This window comes from Molossus molossus, unplaced genomic scaffold (genome assembly GCF_014108415.1).
Source record: "Molossus molossus isolate mMolMol1 unplaced genomic scaffold, mMolMol1.p scaffold_m16_p_13, whole genome shotgun sequence".
In the NCBI taxonomy this organism is placed as follows: Eukaryota; Metazoa; Chordata; class Mammalia; order Chiroptera; family Molossidae; genus Molossus; species Molossus molossus.
Genome location: NW_023425348.1, coordinates 90,957,052 through 90,975,920, shown reverse-complemented (window position 1 = coordinate 90,975,920; position 18,869 = coordinate 90,957,052). Strand labels below are relative to the sequence as shown.

The 18,869-nt window shown below is 51.9% G+C and overlaps 2 protein-coding genes across 2 annotated transcripts; one reads left to right on the top strand and one right to left on the bottom strand.

The window, feature by feature from the left end:
* Nucleotides 1–3,162: 3,162 nt before the first annotated feature.
* NAALADL1 (N-acetylated alpha-linked acidic dipeptidase like 1) lies at nt 3,163–15,881 on the top strand. Its single transcript, XM_036258964.1, has 18 exons — nt 3,163–3,375; nt 3,462–3,634; nt 3,720–3,841; nt 4,230–4,352; nt 6,937–7,220; nt 7,322–7,423; nt 8,131–8,216; nt 8,351–8,470; nt 13,099–13,184; nt 13,268–13,331; nt 13,416–13,483; nt 13,715–13,806; nt 13,884–13,974; nt 14,667–14,748; nt 14,831–15,004; nt 15,080–15,167; nt 15,266–15,358; nt 15,672–15,881. Exons 1-18 carry the CDS (start codon nt 3,176–3,178, stop codon nt 15,856–15,858), a joined length of 2,235 nt encoding a protein of 744 aa, XP_036114857.1. The 5' UTR covers nt 3,163–3,175; the 3' UTR covers nt 15,859–15,881.
* A 113-nt stretch (nt 15,882–15,994) lies between these two features.
* On the bottom strand, nt 15,995–18,731 carry SAC3D1 (SAC3 domain containing 1). Its single transcript, XM_036259934.1, has 3 exons — nt 18,643–18,731; nt 17,904–18,483; nt 15,995–16,932 (listed from the first exon to the last, which is right to left on the bottom strand). Exons 2-3 carry the CDS (start codon nt 18,475–18,477, stop codon nt 16,430–16,432), a joined length of 1,077 nt encoding a protein of 358 aa, XP_036115827.1. The 5' UTR covers nt 18,478–18,483; nt 18,643–18,731; the 3' UTR covers nt 15,995–16,429.
* Between the last annotated feature and the right edge of the window lie 138 nt (nt 18,732–18,869).

Genomic DNA, 18,869 nt, shown 5'->3' with positions numbered 1-18,869 from the left:
CGTGGGCTCTGGGGCATGAGGAAGCTGGCCCTAAACAGGCACAAACCATTCATCCACGGCAACAGGAGAGGGCCAAGGCGATGGGCTGAGGGTGAGTAGCTCAAATGGTGAAGTTCCCTCTGGTTTTCTCAGTGAAATAGGGAAGCACAGTCACTGGCTGCAAGTGAGGGTGGAGGAGACCACGTTGGAGGCTAGAGAAGAGAAGAGAGGGTGTGAGCACCATCTAGGAGCATGGAGAGTGAGTGGACCAGGGAAAGACGGCAGGATTGCCGGGCAGTACTGAGGTCCCATTTGAGGTTTGGGATCATAAATTTAAAGCAAGATCAGCAAGATCATGTGACTGCAGGCACAGTAAGGGTCAAGGTGCAGGTGCAGCAGAGTAGATGGTAGGTTGGATGTTACCTGGTCCGCATTTTACCCAGTGAATGTGACCAAAGCAGAGAGGATCTGGAGGGGTGAGAAAGTTTGCAAGGGACTGAGTCTGGGCAAGGAGGGAGGTGAGTCCACCTGGGAGGTAAGGGAGACTGGCAAGGAGCTGGCACAGATGGATTGGTGGTCCTGAAGAGATTAAAGAACTCAGAGTCAGTGCGATCCTGGGAGTGAGATGGAAGTCAAATTTATTAACTACTTTAGACACCCACAGTTCAAAATAAAAAAATCACATTGCCAAGGAAGTGTGGGCTTCCCTTCCGTACTCTTGAACAGCCTCCCATTCTAAGAGTTCCCCTGCCTCCCATAATGTGGGTGGGGCCACACAGCCCACCAAGCTAAGATGGGGAAGGAAAATGGATCAAATTAATGTCTGGTGCCTACAGCAGTGTAGACACTAGCTGACTCCCACAGCCTGAGCCAAAGTTCTTGGGTGTCTCTCTCTCTCTCTCACACACACACACACACACACACTACACTCAGAGAGTTGCCCACTGAGATGTCACATACTCTTGTCCAGATGTCATGTTTGTGACTTCACATGTTCAAGGGACTAAATCCTTCCAGGAGAGGGTGGGGCAGGACCATAAAGCTGCTGCCTCATCGTGTTATCACCGTGTCTCTTCTTCAACTTATCAGCTGACCTTGGTGTCCCACTGCCTTCCTGGTGGTGACTGCCTCCTGTGTCCTCATAAGGAATGTGTGTGCTCTCTACACTTACAGGCTTCTGATAAGATCCAAGGTCAATATCCTGAATGCTGATAATCATCTCGCCAAGAAGGTGGCTTCCTGGTGCACGTCCTTGAAGTCACTGATCACATCCCCCACCCCACCTCCAGTCCTCCCGTGCTAACATGCAAATCCTCCTGACTAGCAGCACAGGGAAGATGGACAGGGTGGGGCACGAGGCAGGTGGGGCTGTGAGCAGGAAGGGGGCTGCTCCTACAGAGGGTTGTGAAATCACACACACACACACACACACACACACGCATGCATGCACACACACAGTAAGTCAACCATGGCCCAACTCCCCCAGCTCTTCAGGCATCTTTGGGCCTATCAATGGGCTGCAGCCTGGCTGGATACCAAGGCAGGATACACATGGGAGGAGTCATAGTTTGAGCCCCAGGGACCTTCCCAGCTTTGCCTGGCTCTCTGAGGTCTGGAAGAGACTCAGTATTTGTGCTGAGTACTTAGTGTCCTTTCTCCCCCAGCCTTTACACATGCTAGGCCATCTGTACAGATGGCCAGTCCCTTTTCTTCTCTGCATGCTGAATTCCTTCTCATCCTTGGAAGATATCCTCTAATGGTCCCTCCTAAACAGAAATCTTTTCTCCTCACTGGAAACACATTGGTCCTTTTTTTTATCCTCACCCGAGGACATTTTTCGATATTTTGTTCAGATAGAGTGTGAGGGAGGGAGGGAGGGAGAGAGAGAGAGAGAGAGAGAGAGAGAGAGAGAGAGAGAGAGAGAAACATTGACGTGAAAGGGACACATCGAGTGGTTGCCACCCACACGACCCAACCAGGTCTGGGGATAAACTGCAACCGAGGTATGGGTCCTTAACGGGAACCGAACCCGGGTCTCTCCGGACCACAGGCCAATGCTCTAACCGCTGAGCCAAACTGGCCAGGGCTTGGTCCTCCTGTAGGGGCACTTACCACATGGTTGAGTCCAAAGCCTGTCTGTATCCCCTGCTGGACTTGAGTTCCTGGCCATCTTTGCTTCCTTAGGGCCTGGCACGGATCTGGCATAGAGCTGAATGAATCAATGATTCTTGCTGATTTAAGTGATGGAGTGAATAAATGAAGGATGGGTGGGTGGGTGGATGGATGGATGGATGGATGGATGGATGGATAGGAAAGTGGGTGGATAAGTGGGTGGGTAGGTGGGTAGATGGATAGATGGGTAGATATGAGGGTGGGTAGTGAATAAATAGGCGGATGGATGGATGAACAGATGACTGGGTTCCAGATGGAGTCAGGGGATGGAAGAAGAAGTCACATTGCCAAGGTAGTGTGGGCTTCCCTTCCATCCTCTCGAACAGCCTCCCATAAGCTGGGACCCCTGCAGGCTAGATACAGAGAATTCTTCTAGGTCCCCCTTCTTCCTTTAGCTCCAGACTTTGCATTTAAGGGGTCAAGTGAAGCAGGAGTGGCTAAAATGTACTGAGCTTCCACTACGTGCCAGACAATGGGCTAGATATTTCTACAGACATGTCTTGTTGAATGATAACAGGACACAGTTTTTTGAAATAGGTTCTATCACCCCCATTTTACAGCTAAGAAACCAGGCTCAGAGAACCTAAGTGAATTGCCCAAGGTCACACAGCCTATGTCTAGGAAGGATGGGATTTGAACTCAAACCTACTCAGCAGCCAGTGCTGGATGTGCTGGAGCTCAAATGACACTGAGGAGACAGAGGGAGGGATGATGGCCAATAAGCACAACCCTGCTCTGAACACAGGGGTTCTGACCGGGCCTGGCTTCTGTTATACTGAGACACCTTGGTCCCTCTCTGGGCCTCAGTGTCCCTGTGTGGACTCGAGGGCCCTGAAGGTCTTTTCCAGGTGAATGACACAGACACTGAGGTGATGTGAACAGTTCCTGGCCCTCCCTGTGGGATGCTCCCTCACTTTCCCTGACAGCGAGGAGGCAAAGGGCAGGGCCACCCCAGGGGTAATGGTTAACTCAACCTGACACCCTATCTCTAAAAAGCCACCTTGTCTGGCCAAGACTCCACAGGATGCAGTGGGTGAAGGTGCTTGGAGGGGTGGTGGGGGCCGCTGCCCTCTTGGGGCTGGGGATCATCCTGGGCCACTTTGCCATCCCCAAAGGAGCCAACCCACCAGCCTCCAGTGCCTCAGTCTCCCAGGACCTGGACCCAGAGATCCTTGAGACCATTATGAAACAGCTGGATGCCAGCAGGATCCGGGAGAATCTTAGGTGAGAAGCCTATCTGCCTGCTCTTTCTGTTTGCCAGAGGCCCCTCCCTGACCCTGGGCCTGCCGCCCCCTCTGCCCACCCAGCAGAGAGCTGTCCAGGGAGCCGCACCTGGCCTCCAGTCCCCAGGACGAGGCGCTGGTGCAGCTGCTGCTGCGGCGCTGGCAGGACCCAGAGTCAGGCCTGGACTCTGCGGGGGCCTCCGCATATGAGGTGCTGCTGTCCTTCCCCAGTCGGGAGCAGCCTAACCGCGTGGCAGTTGGTGAGGTCCTGCCTACTTTGGGCTAGGGATGCCTGTGGGGTGGGGAGCTGTGGGGCCCAGTCCTGACACTGCTCCCCTTCCACAGTGGGTCCCACTGGGGACATCGTCTACTCCTGTCGCCAGAGCGAAGAGAACCTGACTGGGGAGCAGGGGGGGCCCGATGTGGTGCCACCCTATGCTGCCTATGCTCCCTCTGGAACCCCACAGGTGGGCCTAGAACACGCCCTCCCCACTGCCGTGGCCCGGCTCACCCTGGCTCCCACTCCAGCTTCTCCCACCCTGACCCAGGGGCAGCTGAGGAAATGGGCCTCAACTGAGGCTTAGCTCCCCCACCCCCAGAACGAACTCACCTCCACAGTCCATTGCTACTTCTTTCTCTTATCGCTCAGTCACTCAACAAACACTAAGGGTCCCTGCTCTAGGCCAGGCCAGATACAGGTACCTGGACTCAGAGGACACCTTGGCAGCTTTGCGAGCTCTCGGGGAGGTGGGGAACAGAATTTACACCCTTTATCCTGCTGCCCAGCTTTTCCTCTCCTTTCCCACTCCGTCTTTCCTGGGCTTGGCTCTACGGATGACCTCCTCTTGGGACTAGGGCCTCCTTGTCTACGCCAACCGGGGCTCCGAAGAAGACTTCCAGGAGCTACAAGCTCGGGGCATCCAACTCAATGGCACCATCGCCCTGACCCGCTACGGGGGTGTAGGACGCGGAGCCAAGGTGAGCAGCAGCCTTCGATGCAGGGCGCTGGGTGGGGAGAGGGGCCCAGCAGTGGACAGGAGAAACTGAGGGGAAGGGGAAGGAGCAGTGTTAAGTGGTGGGCCAAGCTGTATTTGTGTTATACCACTGATGTGCTGTGTGACCTCGAATGCCTCCACTAACCTCTCTGAGCCTCAGGAGATAAAGGAATTAGGCTAAATTTTCAGCTTCGATTATTTGGGAGTCTAAGTCTTCCTGTGAAGTAGTTCTGAATATTCAACTTAAATACCTCCAGTTGCCCTCCCGCAACCTGCTTCTTTTCAATTAAAAATTTTGACTAAAGCCCAGCAGGTGGGGCTCACTGGATTGAGCAGTGTCCCATGGACTGAGAGGTCCCGGTTCGATTCTTAGTCAGGGCACATGCCTGGGTTGCAGGGTCAATCCCCCCAGTAGGGGGCGTGCAGGAGGCAGCTGATCGGTGTTTCTCACATTGATGTTTCTATCTCTCTCTAAAAAATCAATAAAAACATATTTAAAAATATATAAAATTTTATTTATTTATTTTCCTTTATTGATTTCAGAGAGAGAGGGAGAGAGAGAGAGAGAGAAACATCGATGGGAGAGAACATAGACTGGCCACCTCCTGCATGCCCCCGACTGGGGATCGGGCCCACAACCTGGGCATGTGCCGTGACCGCGAATTGAACCGGTGACCTCTTGGTGTATGGGTCGACGCTCAACCACTGAGCCACACTGGCCAGACATACAAAACAAAAAATTTAAAAAATACAAACAGATATAGAGTGAGAAAGAGTTAGTGTTTAGTGGATACAAAATTTCAGATTTACAAGATGTAAAGAGTTCTGAGATGGACGGTGGTGATGGTTGCACAATAACATGAATGTATTTAATACCATTGAACTGTACACTTTAAAATGGTCGATGTGTTTCTCTTACATCAATGTTTCTCTCTTTCTTTCTCTCTCTGTTTCTCTCTCTCCTTCCCTCCCTCCCACTCTATCTAAAAAAAAATTAATGGAAAAATATGCTTGGATGAGGATTAAAAAAAAGGTTAAGATAGAAAATTTTATGTTATGTGTACTTGATCAGTTTTTTTATTATTATTTTTGTTTTTGTTGCTAATCCTCACCCAAGGGTATTTCCTCATTAATTTTTAGATAGAGTAGAAGGCAGGGAGGGCGAGAAAGAGAGAGAGAGAAACATCCATGTGAGAGAGGCACACCCCGCATGGCAGGTGCCCTTGACTGAGAAAGCGATGAACCTTCAGTCCAAGAGCTAGTGCTTTAATCGCTGAGCCAAACTGGCCAGGCCGTTGACCACAGTTTTAAAAGAAGTGCCCATGATAAGAGCTGAAAAAAAGAATAAAAGGGATGGGGGCAGGCATGATGGAATTTTCAGTTAAAAAACAAACAAACACAGCTGTATAAAGTGAAAAAGTTCTCCTGTAATGCCATCCTCCAAAGAGGTCACCACTCTTGTTTAGTTTCTGGGATATCTATCCTGAGTTTCTTTAGGAAGAAGCACATATGAATATATATTCCTAGTCCCCTCCTTTCACGTGGAAATAGCAGCTCCCACTGCTCTGAGAAGTGCTTTCTTCACCTCAATACACCCTGGAAGTTGTGCTCAGTTGGTAAATAAACTCTGTCTTTGTTCCGCCTTTTTTTTTTTTTTATCCTCACCTGAGGACATTTTTTCATATTTTGTTCAGATAGAGTGGGAGGTAGAGAGAGAGAGAGAAAATCATTGATGTGAAAGGGACACATCGAGTGGCCGACGCTCTAACTGCTGAGCCAAACTGGCCAGGGCTTGTTCCGCCTTTTTAAAAAGATCCTTGTTTGTTTTTATTGTGACAAAACATATGTAACAAAATTTGCTATTTTAACCATCTCTAAGCATACAATGCAGTGGCATTAAGAACATTTGCAAAATTGGGCAGTGATCACCACCAGCCATTTCCAGGACTCTTGCACCATTCCATATGACTCTGTCCCCATTAAACACTAATCTTCTTTCTCCCTTTTAGCCCCAGGTGACCTTTATTCAACTTTCTGTCTTTGTGAATTTGCCTGTTCTTGGTATCTCATATAAGAGAAATCATACAATATTTGTCCTTTTATAGACATATGCCTTATTTTCCTTAGCATAAGGTTTTCAAGGTTCACCAATGTTGTATCCGAATTTCCACCCTTTTGGAGGCTGAATAATAGTCCCGTGCATTTTATATACCACATTTTGCTTATCCAGCAGTTCGTCAATGGACACTTGGGTTGTGTCTACCTTTTGGCTATTGTGAACAGTGCTACTATGAACATGGGTGGACCAGCACATCCTTGTTCTTTTATAGATTTGCATAGTATTTCCTTGTAGGGTGTGTCAATTTATTCAACCCAGACCCCCCATAAGCGCTGGCTTGTCTATGGCCAACAGTATTTGCTATCTCAAGCAGCATCACAATGAATAATTTGGGCAACCATCATCCTGCCAGTGGGAAGATAGGTCTGTCCTGGCTTCCACAGTGAGCAAAATACCGCAAGCATCCTCACCCTCTCCTAAACATAGCCTCCTCCTCTTCCTCCTGCAGGCTGTGAATGCTGCCAAGCACCAGGTGGCTGGGGTGCTGGTGTACACAGACCCGGCAGACATCAATGACGGGCAGAGCTTGCCCAACGAGACCTTCCCACACTCCTGGCACCTGCCTCCCTCTGGGGTGGAACGAGGCTCCTACTATGAGTATTTTGGGGATCCCTTGACTCCCTACCTTCCAGCCAACCCCTCCTCCTTTCGCCTGGACCCTGCCACTGTCTCCGGATTTCCCCCAATTCCCATCCAGCCCATTGGCTTTGAAGATGCCAAAGTCCTTCTCTGGTGAGCTTGTGCCCTGGGGTCTCCTGCCCATCTCCAGTGGCCTCCAAACTCCAACCCCCCACACCCATATTTGCTCTAAAGGCTCTCCCCCTCCTCCCCAGTAACCTCCAAGGAACCTCGGCCCTGGCTGCCTGGCAGGGAGCACTAGGCTGTGACTACAAGTTGGGGCCCGGCTTCAAGCCTGATGGTCCCTTTGCAGGCAGGTGAGATGGGGCGCCCTCTCCCCTCAACTCTCTTCTCCTGTTTCCTTGTTATGTTTCCCTGACCCTGAGTTTCCACTCTGCTCACTCCAAGGCCTGGTCCTTCCCTTTCTTCTCTTGCTCAAACCCTCCCCTGGTCCAAAATATGTCTTGTCTTTGGGGGAAACAGTGAAATAGCTGCATGGCCCACAAGTTCCTGTGGGGTCCCCCCACTTTATCTCAGACCTCCACTCTGCAGCTGCCCCCTCTCTTGAACACACCGAGCTCATTCCCAAGTCAGGGTTTCCGCACTTGCTGTTCCCTCTGCCAAAAACACCCTTCCCGATGCCCCTGCCTTTCCTGGCCCGCAGTAACCTCCATAGCTGCCTCCAGGTCAGCTGCAGTTGTTCATGTCCTCGTGGTCTTCGGCTCAGGACAGGGAGGCCCCAGAAGGTTGGGTCCATGTCTGTCATTGGCCAGAGCCTAGTGCGGTGCCGGCATATATCAAATATCTTATAAGTACTGACTGATTGAGTGAGCCACTGAATCAATGGAGAGCAGAACAGGAGTCAGAGGAGCTGGGCTCTAGCCTTGCTGCCTCTCCTGGTGCTTCTGGGCATGTGATTTTTGCCCTGTCCCATTCGGCTCTGGGCCTCAGTTTGTCCTGCAGTGGGGCAGGGAGTGGGCATAGGGGTGGCAGGGAGTGAGCTGCGCCTCCTTCATTCCCTTAGCCAGGTGAACATGAGTGTTCACAACCGCCTGGAGCTGCGGAACTCCTCCAACGTCCTGGGGATCATCCGCGGGGCTGTGGAGCCTGGTGAGCGAGCGTCCCCTCTGGACTCCCTGCGCCCCCAGGACCCGCCCTGCTCTGAGCGCTCCTGACCACGCCCCCTCCACCCGCCTGGACTTCCTGCTGTCTTCTCTGGTTCCTGACTCTACTCCTTCCGCCAGACCGCTATGTGCTGTATGGAAACCACCGGGACAGCTGGGTGCACGGGGCCGTGGACCCCAGCAGTGGCACTGCTGTCCTCCTGGAGCTCTCCCGCGTCCTGGGGACCCTGCTGAAGAAGGGTGAGGCCGCTCCCTCCCCTGGTCCAGGACTCTCCTCCTGGGAAGTCACCTCTAATCCACTCCTTCCTAGCTCTGGACATCCTGTCCCACCTCCTCCCTCTCATTCTCCAGTGCCCACTTGTGACAAGCCTGAAGGCCCTGGGGCAGACACGCATGGACACTAGCCCTGGCTTGAAGTAGCCCAGTGTGGTGCAGGGAAGAGACCGTTGATTAATTTGTACCATGGTTTCTGAGGGCTGCTGTGCCCCTCAGTGGAACCAGGTCCAGATGCCACTGTGAGCAAGGCAGCATCCAGGCTCTGCCCTCTGGGAGCGTCAGACCAGCTGAGGCAGGGATGACAGTCACCAACTCAACAAATATGTGCCTACTACACGTCAGGCCAGTTCTAAGCAGAGATCCCACAGTGTGTACCCTGGAGTTCCTGCATGTAATGGCAATTGTGACAGGTGCTATAAAGAAACATCTGAAGGGCCCTCCGGGTGCAAGACAGAGGGCAGCTCAGGGAAAGGGGGTAGGGTGGATCCAGGTGGAGGGCACAGCGTGGCACAAGGAGGGCTGAAGCAGGTGGCAGAGCTGGCAGGACTAGTTTGAAGTTCCATCCAAGGGCAGCAGGAAGCTGGTGAGGGATTTCAATCAAGAGAGTGACATGATGGAGCCCAAATTTTATTTTATTTTATTATTTTATTTAACTTATTTTATATTTTATTTATTTATTTTATTTATCTATTTTATTTTTTTATATTTTATTTTATTATTTTATTTTATTTTGATTAGTTTCTTTGGTTAATCCTCACCAGAGGATATTTTTCCATTAATTCTTAGAGTGGAAGGGAGGGAGGCAAAGAGAGAGAGAGAGAGAGAAACTTTGACTTGAGAGAGACACACTGATTGGCAGCCTCCCACATGACTCTGACCAGGGCCAGGGATCAAACCTGCAACCCAGGTACAAGTCCTTGACCAGGAATCAAACCAGAGACCATTTGGTCTTGAGGACCGACGCTCTAACCACTGAGCAAAATCAGCCAGGGCCAAATTTTAAATGGCTTCCTTTGCTACAGTGAGGAAGGGTATAGAGGAAGGCCCTGAGTGGAGGGACGGACTAGAGGCCTTGTCATCCTCAGAGCCAGGGGAGATAGGGGCATGGACCAGGTAGGGGCAGTGGGAAGGAGACAGTCTGAAGACCTGGGGTCTGTCTGTGACAGAGGTGAGGAAGAAGATGAGTGGGGGCTCTTGGATTTCTGTCTGAGCAGCTCAGTGTGTATGGAGGTGCCATTTATGAAAAGCAAAACAGGAGCAGAGGGCTGATCACCAATCTGGGGGGAAGAATGGAGTTTGGTTCCTCGCATAATGATTTTTTAAAAAATCCTCACCCGAGGATATTTTTCTATTTATCTTCAGATAGAGTGGGAGAGTAGGCGAAAGGAAGAGAAAGAGAACCGTCAATGTGAGAGGGACACATTGATTGGTTGCCTCCTGCAAGACCCCGACCAGGGCTGGGGAGGAACTGCAACCGAGGTACACGCCCTTGACCGGGACAAGTCATCGGTATGTGGGCCGACGCTCTAACCACTGAGAAACCCTGCCAGGGCCATAATGATTTTTTGTTTTGTTTTGTTTTTATTGTGGTAAAATATACATACCATAAAATTTACCATCTTAACATTTTTAACATTTTACAAACTTACCATTCCATCCCCCAATATTTTACTTTACTTTTTATTTTTATTTTTTATTATGATTTTTTTTAATCCTCACCCGAGGACATTTTTCCATTTTTTGTTCAGGTAGAGTGGGAGGGAGAGAGAGGAACAGAGAGAGAGAGAGAAACATCGACATGAAAGGAACACATCGAGCGGCTGCCATCCGCACAACCGACCAGGGCCGGGGACAAACTGCAACCGAGGTACGCGCCCTTAGCGGGAACCGAACCCAGGTCTCTCAGGACCACAGGCTGACACTCTAACCGCTGAGCCAAACCGGCCAGGGCTTACTTTACTTTTTAAATGTCAGCACTTATGACCATACTTTGATGTAACTACTTCCCAAGCACAGGTAGGCTGAGAGACCCTTGTTCTTCATGTTGGAAGGAATATGAATATATATATTATAACTTGACATCTTGTATACATTGTAAATTGATCACCCCCAAAAGTCTAGTTACTACCCATCACCATATAATTGGCCCCCTACACCCCGTTTGCCTATTCCACCCCCCTTTCCCTCTGGTAACCGATCTGCTCTCTGTATCTGTGAGTTGTTTTGTTTTATTTCATTTATTAGTTACCTTCTAGTCGTTTTTAAGTGTACAGTACAGTGGCATTAAGTGCCTTCACACTGTTGTGCAACCATCACCACCATCCATCTCTACAACATTTTCATCTTCCATTACATATAACATCCTAATGTTACAACAGTCTAATTTGAAATTGGTAGCAACAACTTCAATCACATACAAAAGCTCTACACCTATAAAACTCTGTCCTTCCCCCTTATGTCATCCATGTCACAAATTACATCTTTATAGATTGTGTGCTTTTTCATGTATTGATTTTGAGGTGCCCAGGAGGCATTTTGGGCAAGCAGGCAGTTGAAGGTGCTGATCTCCAGGTCAAAAAGAGAGAAACTGGAGAGTTGGTGGCGTAAATGGTGTGTGAAGCCACAGATGCGGTTGTGTTTAAGCGATGGCCCTGGGGGAGTGAAGTGAAGAATCCTGTGGTGAGAGGCTGGGCTTCTGACCTGACCCCTTTTGGTAGTACAGGAATGTCAGTTATTGTTGTTAAGTATTTTATTTTGAAACAATTTCAGACTTACAAAAGAGTTGCAAAAAGCCCTGGCCGGTTTGGCTCAGCCATAGAGCATAGGCCTGAGGACCAAAGAGTTGCGGGTTCGATTCCGGTCAAGGGCATGTACCTTGGTTTTGGTTTGTCCCACCATGTAGAAAGCAACCAATTGATGTGTCTCTCTCACATCGATGTTTCTCTCTCCCTCTCTCTCTCTCTTCCCCATTCTACCTGAAGATAAAAATGAAAAAAAGGCCCTGCGCGTTTTGGCTGAGCGGTTAGAGCATTGGTCCGCAGACCAAAGAGTTGTGGGTTTGATTCTGGCCAAGGGCACATACTTCAGTTGTGGTTCGGTTCCTGGCCCTGGTTGCGGTCGTGCGGGAAGCAACCAGTCAATGTGTCTCTCTCACATAGATGTTTTTCTTTCTCCCTCTCTCTCCCACTCTACCAATAAATGAAACAAAACAAAACAAAACAAAAACAACACAAAACCTCGGATGAGGATTAAAAACAAAAAATGGAAAAAAGTATCCTCAGGTGAGGATTTAAAAAAAAGAAGAAAAAAAGTTTCAAAAAATAGTGCAAAACCTTATATACCCTTGATAGAGATACTCCTAATATCAATACATCACCTTATTTGCTCTATTTATATATTTTTCTGAAGCGTTTGAAAGTTGCAGAAATCCTGCACCTTTACCCATAAACACATCACCATATATCTCCTAAATATAAGGACATTTTCTTTCATAACCTCAGGACCATATCAGAACCAGGAAATTAACAATTTTGCCATTGTTCCTATAATGACCTTTAGAGTAAAAGAATTTTCTGGTTCAAGAGCCAATCCAGGATCAAACATTGCATGTGTACTATGTAATAGCTCATTAGCCATTCTTTGTCTTTCTTGATTCTGATATTATCCTGTTGAACATCCCTCAATTTGGGTTTGTCTGATTAGATTCAGGTTATTCATTTTTGGCTGGAAAAAATATAGAAATTTGTAATTACAAGCATGTAATAATTTTATACTTAAAAATTTAAATTTATGTCAGAAAAAGATGAGGAATGATCAAAGGGGACTGAGTTGCAGTCAGAGATGGGAGCACAGCCAGGAGCATGTGTCGTGATGGAAGGTGATGGGGAGTCTGGAGGAGGTCAGGGGCAAGCAAGGACCACCAGGGCTTCTGGAAGGTGGGCATGGAGGCTTGAGATGAAAGCAGGAGGCTATGAGAGGCAGTGTGGGGCACTGGTTAAGCCCCTGGACTTTGCAGCCAGACCCTGGATTTGAACACTGGTTCTGCTGCCTACCAGCGATGTCATCTTGGGCAAGTAGTTTAACTTGTCTGTGACTCAGTTTTCTCAACTGTGACATGGGGACAGTAGGAGTCTCTTCCTCAAGGCATTGTTGCAAGGGTTAGTTAGCTCAATGCGGACAAAGCCCTAGGAAAACGTTAATATACTGTCACCAGGTGAAGAGGTTATGGGCCAGCTTTTCCTAGGGCGCGTGGCAAAGGGAGTTGGAGGTGGAAGGTCAGGAGGCCTTCTTCTCAAAGCATACCTCTAGAGAAGAGGGAGGCAGGGCATTCTGGCTAAGGGCCCACCTGACTGAGGGAGATTGGTGCTGGGGGCAATGTTGGGGTGGTGGTAGGGTGTAGAGCAGGAAGGCTGGAAAAGGAGGACAAAGTCTCTGGGAAGGCTTGGTTGGAGAGGTGCCAGAACCTACCTCTTGTCACAGGCTACACCACACTTCTAGCCCTCTGTCCTCTCCACGTCCTCAACCTTTCTGTAAGTCTCCCCAAGATCTGGCCCCTGCTCTCCAGCCCTCCAGCCCTTTGTCCCTATCCCCAGGTACCTGGCGCCCCCGCAGATCTATCATGTTTGCGAGCTGGGGGGCAGAGGAGTTTGGGCTCATTGGCTCCACAGAATTCACGGAGGTGAGTGAGCCTCCAGGGCAGGCGATCAAGGGGATCCCTGGGGCAGGGCAGTGCCAGGCTGGCATCGCCCCTCTCACCTGCAGGAGTTCTTCAACAAGCTGCAGGAGCGCACGGTGGCCTACATCAACGTGGACATCTCGGTGTTTGGTATGGGGGCGCCTGGGCTGACTGAGGAGGAGGGAAATAAAGGGGCTGGGGCCGGGATAGAGCTTTTCCCTGATCCTCCCACAGCCAATGCCACCCTGAGGGCGCAGGGGACGCCCCCCGTCCAAAGCGTCATCTTCTCCGCAGCCAAACAGGTGGAAGGGAGTGGGGCGGGGAGGAGGACGGTCTGGGCAGGGCTATAGGGGTGGGTGGGGCTGGAACTGGTACTTACTGTAGGGGCTGGGGGTGGGACTGAGACTGGGGCTGGGCCTTGTAGGACCCGCAGGACTGCGTTGACTGGAGAGTAGGGTGGGCAGTGCAGAGGACCTGTTAACTGTTGGGTCTGGGGAGGGGCCAGCCCCTGAACTAGATTCACCTCGGGTCAGATCCCCGCACCAGGCCCTGGTAGCCTCAGCATCTATGACAACTGGATCCAGTATTTCAACCGTAGCAGCCCAGTGTATGGCCTGGTCCCCAGGTGAGCAGGGAGCCGGGACCAGGGTCCTGGGTGGGTGGACTAGCCCAGCAGCTTCTAGCCCATCTTCCTTCCCACAGCTTGGGCTCTCTGGGTGCTGGCAGTGACTATGCACCCTTTATTCACTTCCTGGGCATCTCCTCCATGGATATCGCCTACACCTATGACCGGGTGAGCCTCTCTCAGCTCCATACTTTGCTCCACCAGCCAGCCCCCTCCTGTCCTTTAGGCTTCTCAACTGCAGTCTGAATCCAGTTCCATCACTCATAGCTGTGTTACCTTGGCCAAGTTTCTTAACTTCTCTGAGAATCTGCTTATGCTAATCTAATTAATCAAACTAGAGATAATATTGATTATAAGATGCACTATTATGATATGCACTATTCAGGAGGGAAAAACCCACTACCAGTTAGGTGTAGGGTACCATTAACTGTAAGCATCCCGATTCCAAGGGTCTTAAAATGGTATTAAATAGGGCTGACCCATAGCATTGGTGTGAGAGTGAAAGGGGAGAGGGATGCAGAGGCCCAGCCTGTGTCTCCAAAAGCAGTTTCTCCCCTTCATGGCCACACTGCTTCTGGGTAGTAAAGCTGGATTTAAATCCTGTCTGACTCCAAAGCTCCAGGCATTTCTTCACGTGAAACAGGAAACTGGCACCTGACCCAGCTCTGCCACTTATTAGCTGTATGCTGTCAGGCAGGTTACTTGACCTGAGCGTCAGTTTCTTCCTCTGTAAAATTCTAGACCCTACCTCATGGATGGGGCAATAACTTGAAATAATGTCCCTGCTTGTAGCTCACTCTAGGTACACCTCCTCCCACTTCCCATCTCAAGCCTGTCACCTCTGGACTTTGTTCCCCCAGAGCAAGACCTCTGCCCGGATCTACCCCACCTACCATACAGCTTTTGACACGTTTGGTTATGTGGACAAGTTTGTGGACCCTGGTGAGGAGAGGGGCAAGGCTATCCTGAGGCTGGAGGAGGATGGACTGAAGACTGAGCCCTGACCTTGTCGCCCTCCCTGCAGGTTTCAGCAGCCACCAGGCCGTGGCCCGGACAGCAGGGAACGTGCTTCTTCGGCTTAGTGACAGCCTTTTCCTACCTCTCAACGTCAGTGACTACAGTGAGACCCTCCGAAAGTTTCTGCAGGCTGCCCAGCAGGACCTCGGGGCCCTGCTGGAGCAGCACAGCATCAGCCTGGGTACGAAGGCCCGCTGACATTGAGGCCCAGGGGAACCTGCATTCCCGGGGCTAAGATGCTGGCTGTATCCCACAGGGCCCCTGGTGACTGCAGTGGAGAAGTTCGAGGGGGCAGCTGTAGCCTTGGGCCAACACATATCGGCACTGCAGAAGGGCACCTTCGAGTGAGCAAGGGCAGCATGCAGGTGTCTGGGAAGGTGGCATTCAGGCTGGCAGCTCAACTGCTGTCTCCAGAGTGACTAGCAGGTCTTGCCACCTCCAGCCCCCTGCAGGTACGGATGCTCAATGACCAGCTGATGCTCTTGGAACGGGCCTTCCTGAACCCGAAAGCCTTCCCAGAGGAACGCTACTATAGGTGAGCCTGTCCCAAAGCTCTTGGGAGGTGTGGTGGGGTGAGGCTGGGTAATAGGCACCAAGGGAGGAGACTGTCAGCATTTCACTGACCTTTAGAAGAATCAGGCTCAAAGAAGGGGATGCAAATCAGTCAAGGTCACCCTGGGACTAGCACCTACATCTGCTACCACCACTGCTGTCGGTGGCCCAGCTTTTAGAGGCAGTGGGAGGTGCTTTAGTGCCTAGCTATGTATGAGCTTAGCCTGTTTCAGGCGGAGGCTCCCCCCATTTCTGGCCCTTGAATGACCCTGATCCTCTCCTATTTCTCCTGTTAGCCATGTGCTCTGGGCACCCCGTACTGGCTCTGTAGCCACATTCCCAGGCCTGGCCAATGCCTGTTCCAGGGCCATGAACACAGACCCAGGATCTGCGGCCTGGGCTGAAGTGCAGAGGCAGCTTAGCATTGTGGTGGTGGCCTTGGAGGGTGCAGCAGCCACCCTGAGGCCTGTGGCTGACCTCTGAGACCCCAGCCCTCCTTCCTCAGCTCCCCACTACCACCCTTTATTCTAACCCTCTCCCTCTCATTTTCTTTGGGTATCCCAGTCTTCTCTGATGGCAAGAAAAGTCATGACCATGGGATCCTCTCAAGCTTCTGGGCAATAGTTAAGGATCCTGCCAGTTGTGGTCACCCGAGGGGAGTGACAAGCCCTGGATGAAAGTCTCCCTCATCCTGGCTCTTGGTTGGCAGAGGGTTGAGAACAGGAGGTGGGGATGGTGGGAATACCAAAACCTTCAATTGCCCTTGGTGGTGGGTGAGGAAAGGATACATATTGCCAACCTCAGAGTCCACCAGGGCCACCCCTCAGGGATCAGCAGGGCGACTGAGGCCTAGGGTAAATAGAGCCTTGCCCACTCTGGGTTCCTCTACCCTCATACCCCTAGCTTTTCTCAACTCCTCCCTGCCCTTCCCCAAATAAATCAAGCCTGCTATTGTCCCTATAAATCAAGTTCCTTTTATTGTGTGGGAATCGTGAAAAAGAAACCTTAGTGCTCAGACTCAGTCCTGGGCTCTGGGAGACTGCACAACCCCTCCTCATGCCCGGGACTTGGATCTGTCCCCACCCTCATCTTCCTCCTCTGCCATGACTACTTCCTCCAGGGTTCGTCCTCCAAGTTTGCTCCCCACCAACAATTTGCAGGTCCCAGCAGGTGGCAGCCCTTCCTCAGTGTAGCGACCCCTCAGGAACACAACTCTCTCCTGCCCATCCAAGGGCAGTCCATGGGCCTGGCATAGGTCCCGTGCCTCCTCAGGCCCATCCAGGGCCAACAGGTGGACCATGAATCCCAGGGGTAAGGACTGTCCCTTGGGGGTGCTCAGGGCATGAGCCAGGCGGGCTAGGGCTCTGCGGCGGGCATGGCCCACGTGGCATTGCACTGCGCAGCTCTGCAGGTATGGCAGGGCCCGGAGCAGGCGGAAGAGGCGGGCGGCATTGCCTTCTCGGAAGGCCGCGTCCACAGCCAGGGCTGTGCGTAGGGCTGGGCAGGAACGCAAGGCAGCTGGCAGCTGCAGAACCTCATGAAGGGCCTCCACCGAGCCTGTGAGGGCGGGAAGTCAGGATGAGAACAGGATGAGTCCTTCCAGGATCAGGCCCACCTTCTGTGCCATCACTTATGCCCCCCTCTACCAAGCCCATCGCCCCACCTTGGTTCAGCCTACCAACCAGCTCTGGCCACGCTCCTCTCCTAGGTCAAGCCCACCTTCACTCCACCTTTTCCCATCAGCCCTTCCTGAGTCATATCTGAATGAGTTGCCAGAGGTTGCCCCTTCCCACTGTCCGGATCCTCATATTAAAGTGAGGAAGTGTTTATGGACGAGGGTAAAAGGCCCAGATAATTTTACTACTTGCCTGAGACTGTCCTATAGTTCACATGTAGTAGAACCCAATCCAATCATATCCAAGTTTTCTGACTTGAAACCCAGCCCTTTCTCCACTGCCCTACCTGCCCCACAGATCAGGGCACTGGCCACACACCATCTCCCATCCCTCTGGTAAGGCTTTTTCTTCGAGGAGATACTGTCCCTGTTTCCCTTCCAAAAGAATCACGGACACTGGAATCTTTGACCATTTTTGTAAACTGAGGATTCTGACCCATTAGTAGGTTGTGAAGTCAACAGCATTTTACTACATTTAAAGAGAACTTATTAGAATGCACCATCCACAAAAAGGATCCCAGGTATTGAAACTATGTCAGATATATTTGTAGGCATGTGTTCTTGGATGCTTTACAACACTGACTGGAGATTTTAAAAGTTTGAAAATCACTCTGTAGGCCAACTTTCCTGTTCCAATCCCATCTCCACTTTTAATTAGAGAAAACTGAGACTGAAGGCCTATGGCGGGGGTTGGTGGATCTTGTGCTTTGACTTGACACACATTTAAGAGGCAGGGATGGGGAGAAGGCTAAGGGTGAGATTTTAAAGCTTCTCTTTCCTTCCCGGCATCCACTGTTCACATGCAGGGTCCCCCGCCCCCACTTTCTGTCCTGCCGCTGGGACCCCGACTCACCCAGGTTATAGAGCAAAAAGAGGCCCTGGAAGGCGGCCTGGCGGGGGTGCGGCCTGGCGCCCTGCGAGTAGCAGCGCCGCAGCGAACCGAAGCCCTCCTGCACCTGGGCCTGCAGCAGCACCGGGTCCACTGGCCCGTCGGCTGCACTGGGCCAGAGCTGTGCCACCACGGCCAGCAGCACAGCCAGCGCCGCCTCCAGCACCACAGCGGACTCTGCGTCACCCGCGCTCTGCAGGGCCAAGTCCAATCGCACAGCACGCAACCGGTCCACCACAAAGCTGGCCACCTCCGCGCGGGGTGCGTCCGTGCGCTCCGCCACCTCACTGGCCAAATAGCGCACGGTGGCCAGCAGCACGGCCGGCGGACGGAGCTGGCTCGGCTGGGGCTTCGCCTTGCCGGCGGCGGGCCGGCTGTACTCCTTCACAGCGCGCTGCGGGTCAGCGCGGGGCCGTTTTCCGCAGCACCCCGGCACCACCTCGAAGCGATGCAAGCGGCCCTCCTTTTCGCGTTGGGCGCGCTCGGCGGCCGGGCACATATCCGGGCATGTGCCCAGCGGCAGGTCGCAGCCGGGCATGGTGGTCTGGGGGGAGAGGATGGATGCTCAGCATCCCGAGGACAGCAGCGGCCCCTCGCCCCATTCTGCGGGAAGAGGGGGCACGCCAAGACCTACTGAGGTTCGGAGAAGACGGGGCGGGGTATTAACGTCCCAGCCACCCGTTGGCAACCGCCCTCCTCTCACCGAGTCCAGTTGCTTCCCACAAAGCTTCCAGCTGGCCTCCCGAGATGCACTGCGTTGTAGTTCAGCGCGCTACCCGTGCTGCAAGCGCAGGACCCGCAAATTCCCCCATAGTGCTCCGCGCCCAGCCTGGGCCAATCCCATGATGCATCGGCTTGTAGTCCCTCCCGCAACCAATCACTTTGCAGGGGGGCGGGCAGAAACGGAGCCACACCTCCCCAGGGCACAGC

Bases quoted from the DNA above. Each gene is read 5' to 3' on its own strand.
- NAALADL1 (XM_036258964.1), top strand. From the start codon at position 3,176: ATGCAGTGGGTGAAGGTGCTTGGAGGGGTGGTGGGGGCCGCTGCCCTC. The intron at 13,807-13,883 runs GTGAGCAGGGAG...TCCTTCCCACAG, and splicing joins GTGTATGGCCTGGTCCCCAG to CTTGGGCTCTCTGGGTGCTG. The intron at 15,005-15,079 runs GTACGAAGGCCC...TGTATCCCACAG, and splicing joins GCAGCACAGCATCAGCCTGG to GGCCCCTGGTGACTGCAGTG.
- SAC3D1 (XM_036259934.1), bottom strand. From the start codon at position 18,477: ATGCCCGGCTGCGACCTGCCGCTGGGCACATGCCCGGATATGTGCCCG. The intron at 16,933-17,903 runs GTGAGTCGGGGT...CCGCCCTCACAG, and splicing joins CTTTTTGCTCTATAACCTGG to GCTCGGTGGAGGCCCTTCAT.